Source organism: Catharus ustulatus, chromosome 10 (assembly GCF_009819885.2).
Source record: "Catharus ustulatus isolate bCatUst1 chromosome 10, bCatUst1.pri.v2, whole genome shotgun sequence".
Lineage (NCBI taxonomy): Eukaryota > Metazoa > Chordata > Aves > Passeriformes > Turdidae > Catharus > Catharus ustulatus.
In genome coordinates this window covers 22,828,404-22,844,345 of record NC_046230.1, presented here as the reverse complement: position 1 = coordinate 22,844,345, position 15,942 = coordinate 22,828,404, and the positions used below count along the sequence as shown (strand labels likewise).

Here is a 15,942-nt window from a genome sequence, read left to right as displayed (position 1 = left end):
TTTTGGCATCCTTTGGATGAGCAGGAGCATCAGGTAACTCTTAAAGCTGTGCTGTGTCTTGTGCTCTTCATTATACCAAAATTTGTCTGCACCTTGCTTCTAAGAGTATCAGCCTCAGACTTGTTTGAAAACAAGGCAGCACCACTACCAGAAGCACTGTTATCCCTCTGCAATAAATCTTTTTTTTTTTTTTTCCCCAGTCAGGAAAAAGCATGTGGCCACTTTATTTTTATTTAAGTTGTGTTATATCATAAACTCTCATCTTTCACACATCAAAGCCGCACAACAATACGCATTGTGTATTCCGAGGCCTTTTTAACAATCATTTTCATGATTTGAGACAGTCTGACATAATTTACAATGGCTCTATTTTAAGCCTGCAGAGGAAACTGAATTGAATGTATCCCATCCTGCACTCTTGGTTCCCATGAACTGCAATCACGTCCTCTAACTTCCACTCGCACCGGGGCCGCGCTAACCTTCCTGCTCCTCCAAATCCCTGCCCTTGAGAAACTCCACTGCTTGTTGTCATCCCCTAACTGTTTACCTCTTCAGCAGCCTGCTCCATGCCTCTCCAACAATGCTGCTATTGTTCCTGGGCCTGATCCTGCCCCGTGCACCCGCTCTTCCCCTGCTCACATGCCACACTGACATCCCCGGGACAATTCGTGGGGTAAACGGTGCAGGATCAGCCCCAAACACAGGAAATTTGCAGTGCAGTAATTCAGGAAGAGGGCTTGTTTCTGTGTATCAGTTACTGTTCCTGCTGGAAATCTTCATTCACAAGGAAAGGCAAGAAAGAAGAGGGAGAAAATCAAAAATAAAGTGAAAAATAGAGAGGAAAAAATTATCGAAGAGAAAGAAATAAGAGAGACAAGAAGGATGAGATCATTCTAGTTTCTTGAAAATGCTTGAATTTCTCTTGCTAAGTAGATTTTGTTCCTTTAAAAAATAATTTACTTGCCTATTTAACAAAGATATAATTTTTATTTTATATAGAATTATTTATCATTCTTTTTTGCATTTTGTTTTTTCTGGAATTTTCTCCTATTTTTAACCTAATTGCAGGCATAAAATTTCTGTTCCACACTCCAGGGTACAGAATCAGGCCCCTTACCTTCACTGTTGAGACTTTACACAGCAATTTCCCCCAGCTCCCATCACGTTGATCACAGAAACCGAAATTAAACTGACCCAAATGGTGACTTGAGTGTTGCATCCATGGGTTCACAAAAGCTCCATCCTAGATATTATCAATCTAGTCCTCTCCCATGTGTAAAGCAGGATAGACCATATGTATTTTTCCAGAAAAAGAAATATCTCAAATGCATGCATTTCCAAGGACAGGCTATTGTGGAATTAAAAAGAAATCATGTTTTGTGATTTAAAAAGAAATCATGTTTTGTGGACTTTTGGTCTTCTACCAGGTTGTGTTGAGGTCCTGCTTCTTATTCACATGGCTTTATTAAAGATAAGGCTTTGATCAGGTTGGCTGGAGTGGCAAAGGACTGAAAAGAGGGGTATTGGCACAGATTGAGTCTCCCTAAAATCTGGGAAGCTCTCCCTTAGAGAATGGTGGTACCTTATTAAACTATTATTCTCTGTTAATATATTCCAAAGTTAACAGAATCAATAAATATTCTACTCTGGAGAAAGGCAAAAATATGCACTTAAACTTTTAAGATATCCTTACAGGATATAAAGGGAAATACAAATTAATAATTTGACTAAATGCATTTGATCTTATATTTTTATCTTATATTTTTAAACTAAATTCAATCAATAATAGCAATACCATTAAAATAAATAAATATTTTTTATTATAATCTCAGCAAACAATTAACAGCTGTACCAACAATTTACCTTTTTGAGCACTGAAGTTATTTAAGACTATTAAATGAGGTGTTGCTTGCTCAAGGTGCCTCTTGCATTTAACAGGCAACATTCTATTGAACCCACAGGCTCTAAGGGCTGGCAGAGAAATTTTGTGCCCAGGTGGAAGCCCTTGCTCCCTGGAGTATTTTTCCTGAAGCCTGTGTGCATCTCAGCATCAGTGATGGGCACACCCAATGGCACAAGGATTCTGGAGGAGACTCTGTCTAAACTGACCTTGACACCTCCTTGGATATTCCCAAGAGCCAGGACACCTCAGATAAATTTGTGTTTTAGGATCTACCTCCTTTTCACTACATGACTTAAACTTTAGTAGATGGGGGATGGTTATCAACTTTAATTGTTTCCATGTATGAAAGCAACAGAAGCTGGGTTTGATTTCTGCTGTTACACCTTATTACACCCTTTAAATCTCACTGCCATACTTTTAAGAAACTAACTTATGAGAGAAGCTTCGCTCCTTGCAGTTTTTATTGCTCTACAGGCCCCAGGTTTAACACAAACCCCCAATCTGCCTCAAAAATTGCAAAAAAATTAATCTCGTGCCTACGCACACTCTGTATAGTGATTGTCTCTGGACCCCAAATTAGCCAGCAGTTAAGTTTGCATATTTTCTGCTTATTAAAAAAATTACTGTAAGTACTATTTAGAATATGTTCAGTCTATTATGGCATGTGGTTTCTATTTGGAGATTTTGTGAAGGCAGTGAGTAATTACCTTAGTGTTGGTGAGTTTTCACTCAAGCTTGGGCGGCACACTGTAATAAGAGACAGTTGCCATAAACAGAGTGGTACAAGTAAATCCTGGTGTGTGGCCTTCTGCTGGAAAGCAGATATCTGCTCTAGGTGACCCTACCTCCCTCTCATGGCTCAGCAAAGCCAACCAAACATGTGGTCTCCAATCCCTTTTGTTCTGTGATTACACAGCATTTATCTGTAGGTTGCTCCATGGGGTTTCATCCCTCATGCTACATGTGAAGAATACCAGTTGTTGTTTTGATTTATCATGAAAAATAGCAGCAAAAAGCATTTGAGAGATTAGTTCATTCATGGGAGGTTCCACTCAGAGACTTCCATGCAAGGTGTTGAAATAGGAGGAGGAGTCTTTACCTAACCAGAAGTTGCTTTCTAATTAAGTGCAATCATTTAATCTGCAATCAGCTTTAAAAATTATTAGCTATATTTAATATTGGATCTACTTATGCATTTTCTTATTGAAGGAGTCCAAACCAAAAGTATTACTCACCCAACAGCAGGTTACAGATTTTTACAAACAAGTTGTTTAAGCCAATATTCCTCCTCTTGAGGAAATATATTAGTCAATGTTTTTCACAGATGTGGTGCAGATATTTCAGTAAATTATTGTTGAGAGCAGCAAAAGAAGAAGAGGTTTAGCAGACAAGTAGAGGAGATGGTCAAGGTACCTTTCAAGTCACAGCAGGTTCCTGAAAAGGCTGTGGTGGACAGCAGCACTACCAAGAACAATATTTTAAAACATTTTCTGCCTCTGCTTCCCCGGTGAAAGGGAAGGAAAGCAACCTGCACCCTTCCCAAGCAGGTCTGGCTCAGCAGCAAAGGCAACCTGTGAGGTGCTGAGGATCCCATTTAAACCCAGCACAGAGCCAGGCTCACATCCAAGGCAAGTTTCATTGCTGGAGAAGCTGTTAGTGAAGATCTAACAGCTCCACTCAGTCCTTGAACCTGGGACATGGAGAGGAGCCTCGAGGAAGGTGGCAAGATGAATCTCATTGCCTCTGAGATTTGTTTTCCAACTCCAGCAAAAGTCATGGCATCTGCTGTGGAGACTCTGCAGCCCAAATCTGCTCCCAAAGCAGGAGGAGAGCAGCCAGCCCAGAGCAATGAGGCTGCAGCCCCCAAGCCTGGGTGGCTCCTTCTGGCTAAATCCCACTCCTCACTTTGCATCTGTGCATGGAAAAACATCCCTGGGACAGCAGGTACATTTACAGAGCACACAGTGTCTGTCTGAAAAGGAAAACCACATGAAAATAACTCCTTGCATTGGACCACAGATTAGCCAGAACTCATTGAGAACTCGTGACACAGGGTGGGAAATTCAAAGGGAGCAGAACACAACCTCCCGCTCCAGACTGCGCTGCTTTATGCAAGAGAAACAACACTTAATCAAAGAGGTTTAGTTGAAGACTTACATATGAAAGGTTTGACACTGCTGTGGATGTGTTTATGCTGTTTGAGGCCTGAAGAAGTGGCAAAGGTTTTGCCACACTCTGGACAAGCGTGAGCACGGGCCCCCACATGCTGGGAACGAATGTGCCTCTGGAGGTTGCTGGGGTCCGTGAAAACCTGCTAGGAAATGAGTACTGATTAACCAAGAAACTTGACTGCACAAGAAGCCAGTTATTACAACAGCCTTTTAAAATTCAAACCTTGGGGCTATTTTTGGGAGTACTCTAAGGTTAAAACCCTTGCTAATAGCAATGGGAGCTGTGCCTGCAGGAAGGGGCCTCAGTTTCCCAGGATCACCCAAGAATTGTGTGGGTCTGTTAATGCCTTTGCAGAAGATGCATTTGACTTTGCCATTAGAAATGGCACATTTGAGGTCAGGGACTTCATGGGAAATGAGTGAAAATGTGGCTGATTGAAACCTCTAAGCATTGCTGCAATAGAAATACTTTATACTGATACCTGAATTTGTGACAAGAAGTAATCCTGTACACAACCCAGAGCTGGAAACCAGGGCTTGGTAACATCTTGTGAGTGTCAGCTCAATATGAAATTCCCATTATAGTAGCAAATCTACCTAAAACCAAGTAAGTCCTCATGCAAAATGGCCAAGCTTTGGGAATCTGATAAAAAGCACTGCAGAGTACCACATCCTATACAAATAATCCCCACAGCAAACCCAGTGCTGGGAAGTGATGGAGATGGTTTAGAGATAAGAGGTGTACTCTCAATGCATGGGGTGCATTGCTGTTGTTTATTTTTTATTTATATAGCAGCAGTAGCCTAGGGAATCCTCTGCCGTGTGTTTCCCTGGGGGTTCTTGCCCCTCCTTGACCCTCTTACACCCCACCAATCCTCTCAAGGAGCCAACCCCTGAGCTCAAGGATGCTCAGCATCCAGCATCAGTGCCCATTTCAGACTGCACAGCCATTTCCAAACCAAAAGGGAAAGAAAAATAACATATTTTCAAAGCAGAGGTGAAAACCCTTCAGAAACCACCTGGAGCATGGCAGAAGCCCTTTGCCCTCCTGCATCCCAGCCTGGGGCACCCCACTTCCACAGTGCCCTGCCTCCAGCAGCACAAGAAGCACCAGGCAGCCTACAAATTCACTGTACCTTGGCACAGTTCTCACACTCGTAGTGCTTCCCGCTGTCGTGTGACATTTGGTGACGTATCAAGTTGGACTTCCAGTTGAAAGCTTTGGGGCACTGGTCACACTTGTACTCCCTCTCCTCGCTGTGTGACAGCATGTGCTTCTCCAGGCTGTGGAAACAGGAACAGGGCTCAGTGAGGTGTGGGTTTATAGGAAGAGGAGAGAGCAGAGCACATAGTTACAGCCAAAAGAAAAAAAAAAACCTGAACAGCCCCAAAGGCCCAATCCTGACAGAAATAAGTCCTGTGAGTTCCAGGCTCACCCCAGCCAGGAGGCAGAATGTCCTCCTCCCTACCAGAATAACACATCCTCTCATGTTTTGCCAGGCCACTTGCAAATGCGCCAGGAGATGCTGCTGCCATCGCTCCCCAAGGAGATTATTTCATACACCCCTCAGTATTTCACTCTGGTAATTCTTCCCTGCAGTCTGAATTATTTCTGCCTTATGACTTTCCCTCTAAACACACCTTGGATGCCACCACCTGCTATAAATCCACTCCTTTGATGGGAGTCAATTTTTCTTACAGCAGGAATGGATGAGGAATAGCTCCTCTGGAGTAGGACAGGATGAGTTTAAGAAGCCTGGAGATAAGGTACACCTCTACTGAAGTTATTCTTGATTATTGTTATTAACTGTGTGCAATTGTGTGGTTGTTTAGTCATTCATTTCTCAGTGGCTTATTCAGTCTATTATCAGAATAGTCAATGTCCCCCTAAATTCTGTTGCACATCTTTAAATTAATTTTTGTCTCTGAATTATCATTCATTTGTAACAAATATGTGTTTCTAAACACCTGTATATCTTGGTCACATACAGAGTCATAACTCACACCAGTGCTTGAGGGAAGATCACTATATAATGCAAGAGTGAATTCATAGAAAACCCACTGGAAAGTGGGAATTTTAACCTAGGATGAAGCTGAATCAGTGACAAAACCTGCTGGGGTTACAGCCTTGTTTGGGTTGTGTAGCCTTAAACAGCCACCTCCATTCTCAGCCACAGGCAATGGCTTTCATGCTTCTACCCCTCTTCTTCTTCTGGGGTGGAAAAAATAATTCTGGCTTCTCCTCCTAATACCTTTATAACAATTGACTTTACATCACATAAAAAAAAAATTCCATAAGACCTAAAGACATTCTTGTCCCTGGCTGTGGCAGCAGCTCCTGGTCTCTGCCATGGCTCCATGAGCAGCTGCCAGCACTGGGCACTGCTGGACCCAACACCCCCATCCTCCTGCTCAGGTATTTCTCCTTGTCATTACTCACACCCTCAAGCACAGCTCATTTGGGCCTTTTGCTTTATATAATCTGGATATAGCACACTTTGGCACTTTTTTGCAGTGAGCTGTCTGTGTGCTGTATGAGCCTTTCAATAATTCAGAAGTTCAGAGGACAGCTGCATTCACTCTCATTTTTCACTCTTTCTCACAGTACTGCCCATCTATTTATGATGACTTGTTCTTTGTTTTCTGCCCTTTCTCTTCAATATTTAATACTTTAAGCTAAATTTACATTTCCTCAATGATTCCCATATGTTAGATATCATCCTCTCATTCACAGGGCAACAAGAACTTTAACACTGAGCAACTCCCAACATGCAAAAACCTCACAGACCAGCATCCTGCCTCACCCAGGCTGCTGGAAATTCTTCTGACTTGATCTGCCCCCATCAGCCCCTTGGAATCAACCCCTCAGACTGAAAATCAGACAGATGGAGCCACACACTGCCCAACATCAGCCAATGAACAAGACCTTGTGCCTGCCCAAATTCCTGCTCAGCAGGGTGACCCACGCTGGGGAGTGATGTTTGGCACATCATGTTTCAATTTCAGTGTCATTAGTTTTGTCCAAGTGCAAGGATCATTTGCTGATCTGAGACACCCCACATGATGGTGGGGTAGCTGCTCCATGGAAAAGAGTGAAGAAACATTTCTGTTTTGGGAGAGAGGGCTCAATCTTGCAGAACCAGCACCTGGAGCATCCAATTATTTTAAAGGACCAGCTCTGGGCATGCAGCAAACCATGCTAACCTCCAACAAATACCATGAGATCCTGGACTAGTGAGGATTTCTGTGAAATACATAAAATATTCTAAACTGACAAGCCAGTTTTTAAGGGGCAAATGATTCACACATTGCTGTGCTGAAAAGGGGCAGTTCACAGTCACTCTGGTAGTGCCCACACAACGTGGGAAATAAAGAGCACAGGATGGGAGTGTGGGAATGATGCTAAGACACTGACAACAAGAGATCCTGGATACAAACCAGCTTCCTGTGAAAGCCACCGCCCCATTTCAGAAGAGCATCTGGCCCAGGACTTTGCTATTGAGATATCTCAACATTACTATCAAGCATTGGTTGAGGTTATCCTTCCCCAGGTCAGGAAATCACCAAGAGGTGAATCTGTTAAAGGGATGTGCTGCAAAAATTCCAGCAGCCTGCAAAATTTGCTGATAATCTGCACTGCAATATTGTGTTTTAAGTAATCACATAAACTGTAGTGACAGGAAAGTTGCACTGTTTACATTCTACGTGGATTTTGTACACAAGTCTATCTGTTTTAACAGAGAGATAAATTTAAGAAAACAAAAAACCCTGGTGTTTCATAACCATAGGGCTAAAAATTAACATCAACATACAGACATATTTATTAACATCTAGAGTCCATCTCTAACCAAAATGCCTTGTTTGCAAAGACGATATTGGTAACATCAGTGAACAACACTCAGAGATGTTTCCAATTATTTCTACCTAAGATTAAGGAACCCAGACCTCAGTTGATGTGAAGTAGAACCTCTCCTATGATTTCACTGTAATCAGCCCAATTCAGACCTGATTAGCAAAAGTTCCAGCTCTTAATCTAAGGTCCTCACTAAGGACTTCAAGCACAAGGACCAAATTTCTGACTTATTTAGACTCTATTGCTTTTTATACCATAAACCACCAGCTGGCATAGAAATCCTGCTCATCCTCATCTTTGGTTTTTGTAGAAAGTGAATTTATCAGGTTCTGATGCCCTGCATGATCCAGCTGAAGCCATCAGAGAATCTGCCCCATTCAATGACATTTTAGGCACCTTCTCCTACCTTTGTAAGTCTGGGAAGACTTGGTCACACTCTTTACACTCCTGGATTTCATGCACATCCTGAAGGTCACTCTCATTCTCGAGCTTCTTCTGGAAGTCCTCCTCCACCATGGAGAAGGCAGAGTGAGGTGTGCTGCAGGGGAACTTCTGGTGGTCCACCAGCTCAGCCTTGGACTCAAAGAGCTGGTCACAATCCTCACAGCGGTACTGGCGCTCCTCTGCAACACACAGGGGGTGGGCACAGGGACACCACTTCAGTTTTCACTCATTTCTAACCACCACCCCACCAGAAGCTGGGTAATGGTGTGGTTAACAAATTGCCCCTCAATAAAAGAAGAGGAGAACCTCAAAAGAAAGGAGGATTCTTAAGAATGCTTTATAATAATGCTTTGATTCCATGTTAAATGCCTGGGTGACATCCTACAGGAATCCCTAACACTGGTTTAGGACAAAGGTTTAAATACCAAGGACAAGTGTTTAAATACCACCCTAAATGGAATTATTCAGGGTCTAACATGGATATCCAGCAAAGACTGCCAGTCTCTGCAATCCTCAATGAAAGGGACTGACTCAGACACAAACACCAGCATCTAAAATAGCCAAAAGGGTGGTTAGAGTTTTTAAAAGCCTCTTCATTTTCATCACAGTCCTTCTGCAGCACCCAGCCCTGTTCAAAGTAAGCCAGATACATGAAATTAAATTCTTTACTTTAAATTTCAGAAGATTGGTCGCAATTTATAACTGAAAAGTAGAATATCAATAAAGTATAACTTTGGATTGAGTACTTCATTCCCTTAACTAGTAATTCCTGCAAAAGAATAGATTAGCTGGAGAAAATCCCCCAAAAAACAAATTTGGAGATCATCCCACAATGGTTTTTTTTCTACTGCATTTTCTACTGTTGGTCCATACGAGGAGCCAGACACCCTGGTTTGGTTCCAGATATAAATGCCCTGAGGCTCTGAGTCAGAAAGGCACTGGCTGGAATCCCCAATGAATGTTCTTGGTTGCTACTTGACAGTTGAGCTGATCCAGAGAAAGTGTCATGGGGCTCTGTTCTTGGCTGTCCATGAGCAACATTTTGGCTCAGTCTGCTTCTAAATCAGCCCTGTGGGACATGATCCTGCATGTGACTGCAGAGATTTCCTCTGGTGTCATTTGTACAATAGCCACTTGACCATGGGGACACCTTCAGCAATAACTAAACAAAGTTACCCCTGGGGAAAAAAACCCAATCACAAAACCAAATGGGAATGAATGTAAAATCCCCACTGTTTTCTTAAGAGAACAAGAAATACTACTTTAAATGTACAAGCAGTTACAAGAAAGTGGAGACTGATAATTCCTTCCCTGTGCATTGTCCCTGAATCCCTGAAAATTTGTTAAATGTCACTCTTGGCATAAACTGCAACATGCTGGGCATTAAGCAGATATCCCACACCCAGTTCTCCCTGTGGCTGATAACACACTGCCCAACAGCAGCACAGCTAAAGGAAATTTTGGAGACTGGGGGACAAATCTGAGCAACAACTCAGAAGTTTCAGATGAAGAATCTGTGTGTGGGATGAGTAAAGGACAAGTGTGAGGTGTAAGAATGTCTGAGATGTCCCCACAAGTGACAGCAACATTGACAGATTTCTTCTTTTCAAGGTCACAGTTGTTTGGTTAAATGACATAAAATAACCTATAACCAGGACCCATACGTGTCCTGCAGGAGCAGCAAAGTTTTGATATAAGGACATGGATGTTCTTCTTTTGCAACCCCACAAAACCATCAAGTTTCAATCAGGAACAGAAGGGCAGAAGATGGACAAATGCAAGCACAGTCTAGGTCTCCTTCCTGGCTGCAATGAAGCCATCCCAGATTTCAACAGAAGGAAAAAATCTGCCCAAATCCTGGGTTGATTCCAGTGATACTTTCTGTCAGATGAAACAGTAAGAAGAGGCTAACCGTGGATGTCTGGAGCCATTGTCTCATGTGAATAATCTTCACTCTTCATGAACAGTAAGAGCTCCTCTCCTGGCTCAATATCTGCTACCACTCTGTAGAATATCTGGAGGAAAAAAAAATAATAAAAAAAATAAACAGGAAGAAAAGGCAAGGTAAGCACCACAACAGGCAAAGCATCATCAACCCCTGCAGGTGAGTGTGGCAGACCTCATGATGTGCTACTGGAGAGGAGCTGATTGACCATGGCAGGTCTGCTCCTTCCAACCCAGAAGTCGTGTTTTGGGCTCTGAGAGGATAAAAAGGGCTGCTTTCAACAGCCTCTGCTGCAAAATGAGCTCTGTGATGACTGCAGATATCACCAGCAACTTGTCTGCTGAGTTATACCAAACCCAAGTACAGAGCAGCCATAAAGCAGTCCCTGAGTGATCCTGGTGAGGGGAGGAACTCCTGTTGCACTGGGAAAAGGTACTAAAGCAACTTCAATGCTTGGACTCAATTGTCTTAGCGGACTTTTCCAGTCTTAATGTTTCTATAATTCTGAAGCAGACATGAGGAGATGCTGCTGGTTAAACCATAGGCATCCAGCCCCTGTTCCAACAATATACACAGTCCAAAAAGCTGTGAGGAGAGAAGCTTGTAAGAACCAGTGCACCTGGTTTTTTCTTAGCTTCAAGTGGAAACCGAGGCAAAAATCAGTCCTGGATGAAGAAACACCATGAGCAGCCAAAGCTGCTGGTGGTGGCTCTGGCTGTGACACCTTGTCCCCTCATACAGGTGATGCTGGGCTGTGGGAAGGAGCCCTTTGGGGAGACAGAATGGGGGAGGGCAAGGGGAACACCCTCCCTTGGGTCCATGCACCAGAGGAAGCACACACCAGCACCAGGAGAAAGGAAATTCCCAAAATCCATCTGGCTGCTTTCTGTCTCAGCAGGAAACGTGAAGAGCACTAAAAAGCTCCACGAAGCAGCTCAAATAAATATTAGTAACTTCCTCAGGCCTTGTTAAACAAAACCACATGACAGCTATGTTTCCTACGCTAAAAAAAAATGATGTCTTTGCTTTTTCTCAGACTAATGCATTTTTAAAGGGTTTTCTCCCAAAAAACTCTCAACACTCATTGCAGCGCATGGGGAGGGAGGCAGCAAATCACCTCCAGTGTTCAAAGGCACACAGATGAGTTGGTCACAGGGAGGCACAGGTGTCTGGAGGTGCGTGGGTGCCTCCCCTGCCCGGTCACACGTGGGCTGTCAGCCCTGGTGGGTGCTGTCCCTGCCCAGGCACACACAGAGCAGCACTCCCCAGCACATACCGGTGTCCTCCAGGAGGTGGCTGTACAGCCTAATCCTTCCTGCCTGCACTAGCTGTGCCCATGGATAAGGAATAAATTCCTAAAAATATCGGGTTTGGATGCATTTCCTCGGATTTTGGGTGTTTTTTTCTCTCCAGTTTGTCCCAAAAGAGAGCAGTGCAGGGAGTGGCAGTGGAGGCTGCCAGGGCAGCTCATCCCACACCCCAGTGCTCACCCCTCACCAGGTGACAGAAGTGCTGGAAAAACACATCAGGCACAAGGTACCAGTGCCACAACCCCCTGCTTGTGGCCAATTTTCCCTGTAAAAGCCAGGAGAAGGAATTTATGTGTGTGTGATCCACCCTTCCTCCTCATCCTCACCACCATCATCAAACCACCAGCCTGGACTGTTTGGGCTTCCCATCTGTATCTCTTATCGAGGGGATTTCAAACTCCACTGAGTGTTTTGGAGGTCAAGAGAGCCTGGCAGTGTCCTGTGCATATCTCTCATGCAGCCAGGCAAATATCTGGTACCACAACCCCTGTGGATCCAATGCTGCTGTCAGTGCTAAAGGATTCCTGGTGGGCTTCAGCATGCTGGGGCTGCACTGAGGCAACACAGCTCATCCCATCAAAACCACATCTAAATGAAGCCAGCTTTTACCTCCTGCAAATAAACCTGATGACAGTGCCACATCCAGTGAAAATTTGCTGCAAGCAATGCTTGGTTTTCCGTTTGTTACAACAAATGTATTGAGAAGTGGATTTTTAATTCCAGAAAAATAATGGACTCTGCATAGCTGAAAGGGAAGCTGCAGTCAGGTCTGTGGAAGACAGGTCCAGTTGCTGGCTGGTTTGGGGTGAAAATAATATGTGGAATAGTGATATGTGCACACTGACTGAAGAGACTTCTGGAGACCTCCATCCTGGGGTGGAAGCAGGATCACCACGGAGCCAGGAAGGATTTCCACCATCCCAGAGGGACTCTGCCAAAGTTCCTGCTCCCAGGTTTTGTTCCCCAGTCAGGTAAACGCCGCTGTTCTTCCTGGGCTGGTGCTGCATCCACACCAAGGAGTGAACAAAAACCCCAGTGGAGCCTCCTCTGGTATTTTCCCTGTCCCATCAAAGGTGTTTGGACAGACCTTTTCACCTCCCATCCCAGACTGAGGACACGTGGATTGGGGCATAAAGAGGGTCTTGTTCACAGGGGCTGGGGAGCATGGCTTCTCTTGGGGGAGCCCAGGACAGGGCAGCAGCTTTCCTGCAGCTGTGGGACATCCCTGAACAGGGAGCACGCTCTGCAGACTGCTGTCTTGTCTGCATTGGTATTTAAAAATACAGAGATGATCCAGCTACCTATCAGAAGCTGCCTGGCCAGCTTCCCTCTTCCTCAGCTGGGAAACAAGAGGAGTGCTTTTAAAAAGTCACTTTTTAAAGTTGAGTAATGTTTCTTTATTTTGTATCTCAGACCTAACATTCATCAAAACAACAGATTTCCAGCTTGGTATTTTCGCATGGTTAGAGTAGTAACTTTAATTATCATTAAAATAATTTATAAAATTTCTGTATGTACAGAAAAAATTCACCTGCACTAACCATTTCTACATCAATTTGCATTGCAGTGAGAATCTAAAATAAAACACATTGAAGTTTAAACCAAAATTATCTTGCAGGTAAATTTATTCTGATTTTCAGAGCTGTCCTTATAACTTCACATGAAAGCTTTTTTTTCCTCGCTCTTCCCACCTAAAACCTCCTGGAATTACCCTGTCTGGGAAAAAGTGAGAAGCCAACTGTTGAAGTGAACCACGCTGCCTGAATTTTGAGGCAGCAGCAGATGACTGAGGGCAGGTGGGGAGGGGAAGGGGGGTCCTGCAACCCCCAGATGAGGAAACCTCACAAATTCCCCCCCAGCTCCACAGGGCTGCTGGTGTTTTATAAGAACAGCACCACTACCATGGGCAGTATTTTTGTATTAGGAAATGCTATCATAAAATAGGTGGATTTTTCAATTGCAAAGCTGGAAGATTTCTGGTGCACAGTCCTGACTCTACTGTAATTAATGAAAGGTTTCAATTTTCTGGCTATCATTTCTCCAGCTGACTGAGCCTGCTCCATTAACCAACTTTTTTTTACTTAACCTGAACTGCTTGAGAACAAGCATAGGAAGAGCTTCTGTACAGGAGAGGAACGACCAGAAGAGGAGGGGGAAAAAAAAAATAAAAGCAAAGTCCAGATGCTCATTTCACATGCCCTGGGATCAACAGTGTGTGACTACAGTTTATGTAGGAAGAGCAAAATCGGATTCAGGTCTGGAAACACTTTCAAAGTTCAGGGGGTCCGAGGTGGGGAGAAGTTGGGGGAGGCCTGGCTCATCAGTGCTCTGTGCCTGCCCACACCACAGGTCAGAGATCTGTGCTACCGAGCAGAAATAAAAGCTCCCAAAGCCATAAAGGGAAAGGGGAGGGGGGCAAAAAAAAGGAACACACACAATTCACTTTTAAATGGATGAATAAGGCCTCATTGTTATGAATCCCAGTTTACTTTTCCTGGTCAGGCACTTGAAATTTTATTTATGCTTAATAGACTGCATTTGGCATGTGTAAAGATGACAGAAGCGTGAATTATGAACGACCTTCGACCTATTCAGGAAGTTGTAATAATTGAAATAATAGCGAAACGCGCTCCCCGCGAGCTCGGCTGGGGCCAGCTCGGCTGCTGAGCCCGTGTGCTTTGAACACCCCAGCCATCCCCCTGCCCCTGCCAGCCCCACACCGCCCTGCCTGGACCCCCTCTGCTGCCATCAGCACCCCCCAGAACCAGGAGGGGTTAATTGAAGTTTTTTGGGGGGAAAAGTAACAACTTAGGAACTGCCACGCACACGTTTGTCGTGCCCCAAAGAGGAGCTGTGTTCTGGTGCATCCATCAAAACCCCTTATTCCTGCCTACAGCTTTGGAAAACATTGCACGTGCCCCAGAGCTGCCTGGCAGATTCAGATTTTGGGGCAGGCTAGAGATGCTGCTATACAGTCTGTCCTTTAATCCCCAGGCCAAGTGCTGAACTCCCAGCTCCCACCACAGGGATCCTTTCCTGCCCCACTCTGGAGGACCCACTCTGCTCGGGATGGAGCAGAAAACCCCAAAAGTGATGAGCCCCAGCAGCACCCACATCCAGCACTCACTGGACCACCTCCCATGGGTGGGTGCACCCACCCCAAGCAAGGTTGCCCCATCTCCCAGCTCCTTTAAGGAACATGCCCCAAGAGGCAGTGTGCATGCTGCCAAGTGGCACCCACCTCCACACTGCTTCAGAGCAAGACTGGAACTTGTCTGAAAAGTAAAACAAATGAAATGTCCAAAACTACTGATAAGCATTACATCCAAAGAGCCCCATCAAAATCAGGAATTATGCCCACCAGATAAATGAGAAGGATGAACAGACACACAACTTCACAGTAAGTTGTAATTAAGAACTTGAAGGGAAAAAAAACAAGAAAAAAGGTCCAAAATAGCACAGTTTCAATTTTAGCTTCAGTGATGAACAACTTGTGCAGCTGGAGAGTTGTGTGATGAAACCCGAGACAGATTCTTTTTGCTATACTCAGGCAAATGATAAATTGAAGCAAATTGGAGTTTTTTCAAGGGCCAAGGTAAAGGAGTCCTGCCTGAGAGCTGTACTGGGCCCAAAGAAAACTTCAGCAAAAATCCAGAGGTGGAACTCAGCAAGTGTCTGAATGCAAGGGGCTGTGGGGGCACAAGTGGAGCCCAGTGGGGAGAAAGGACCTTCCCCTTCCCCCTGCAGAGAGGGCAGGGGAGCACCACAGTGCCTCAGCACCAGGGCTGGGAATCCTTTCCTTAATTTCCAAAATCTCTGTGCAGGAAGGACTGGAGGAAGGATGCTCCAGGAATCCCCGTTTTTCCACCTTGTGAGGGAAAAGGTGCCTCCTGCTCCTCAAAACAAGAAGGGGACTGCAGGATAGCTCTCTGCAGGGAACCCTTTTTGGCATCTTGGGGGGCTGCAGGCCACCTCCCTACCCAGCACTACTCAGGTGTTCTTCCACTGTGTGAGAATTTTAGCTTCTGTGAAACCCTTGGCTCATCCAAGCTGCTCTGGTCCTGCAGAACCTCTTCTGTAGGGGTCAGGAACCACTGACACCAGACCCCAACTTCTGTCACCCACCTGTTCTCCCGAGCTGATCTAACCAACCAGTTGTCCTCTAACACCCATGAATCTCCATTAATGAACCACACCAATATCAAGCAAGGTGCAGTCTTGTCCTGGCTCTGTGGTTGCCCATAATTCTCTACACTTTAACAAGCAGATGAGTAAGGTTTGACAGCCCTCATCACAAAAAAATCCCTTATCACTTT

General features: G+C 44.6%; 1 protein-coding gene across 5 annotated transcripts in view; it reads right to left on the bottom strand.

Moving 5' to 3' along the window:
• The window catches only part of MECOM (MDS1 and EVI1 complex locus), a 329,403-nt gene that overhangs the window by 26,446 nt on the left and 287,015 nt on the right, over positions 1–15,942 (bottom strand). For 3 of the 5 annotated variants that reach the window (XM_033069196.1, XM_033069199.1, XM_033069198.1), the window contains 4 exons: positions 10,284–10,386; positions 8,334–8,550; positions 5,211–5,358; positions 4,061–4,217 (listed from right to left, as the gene is read on the bottom strand). In XM_033069196.1, the coding sequence (XP_032925087.1) occupies positions 4,061–4,217; positions 5,211–5,358; positions 8,334–8,550; positions 10,284–10,386 (625 nt within the window). The remainder of the gene's footprint in view (positions 1–4,060; positions 4,218–5,210; positions 5,359–8,333; positions 8,551–10,283; positions 10,387–15,942) is intronic. The other 2 variants (XM_033069197.1, XM_033069200.1) reach the window with 1 other exon arrangement.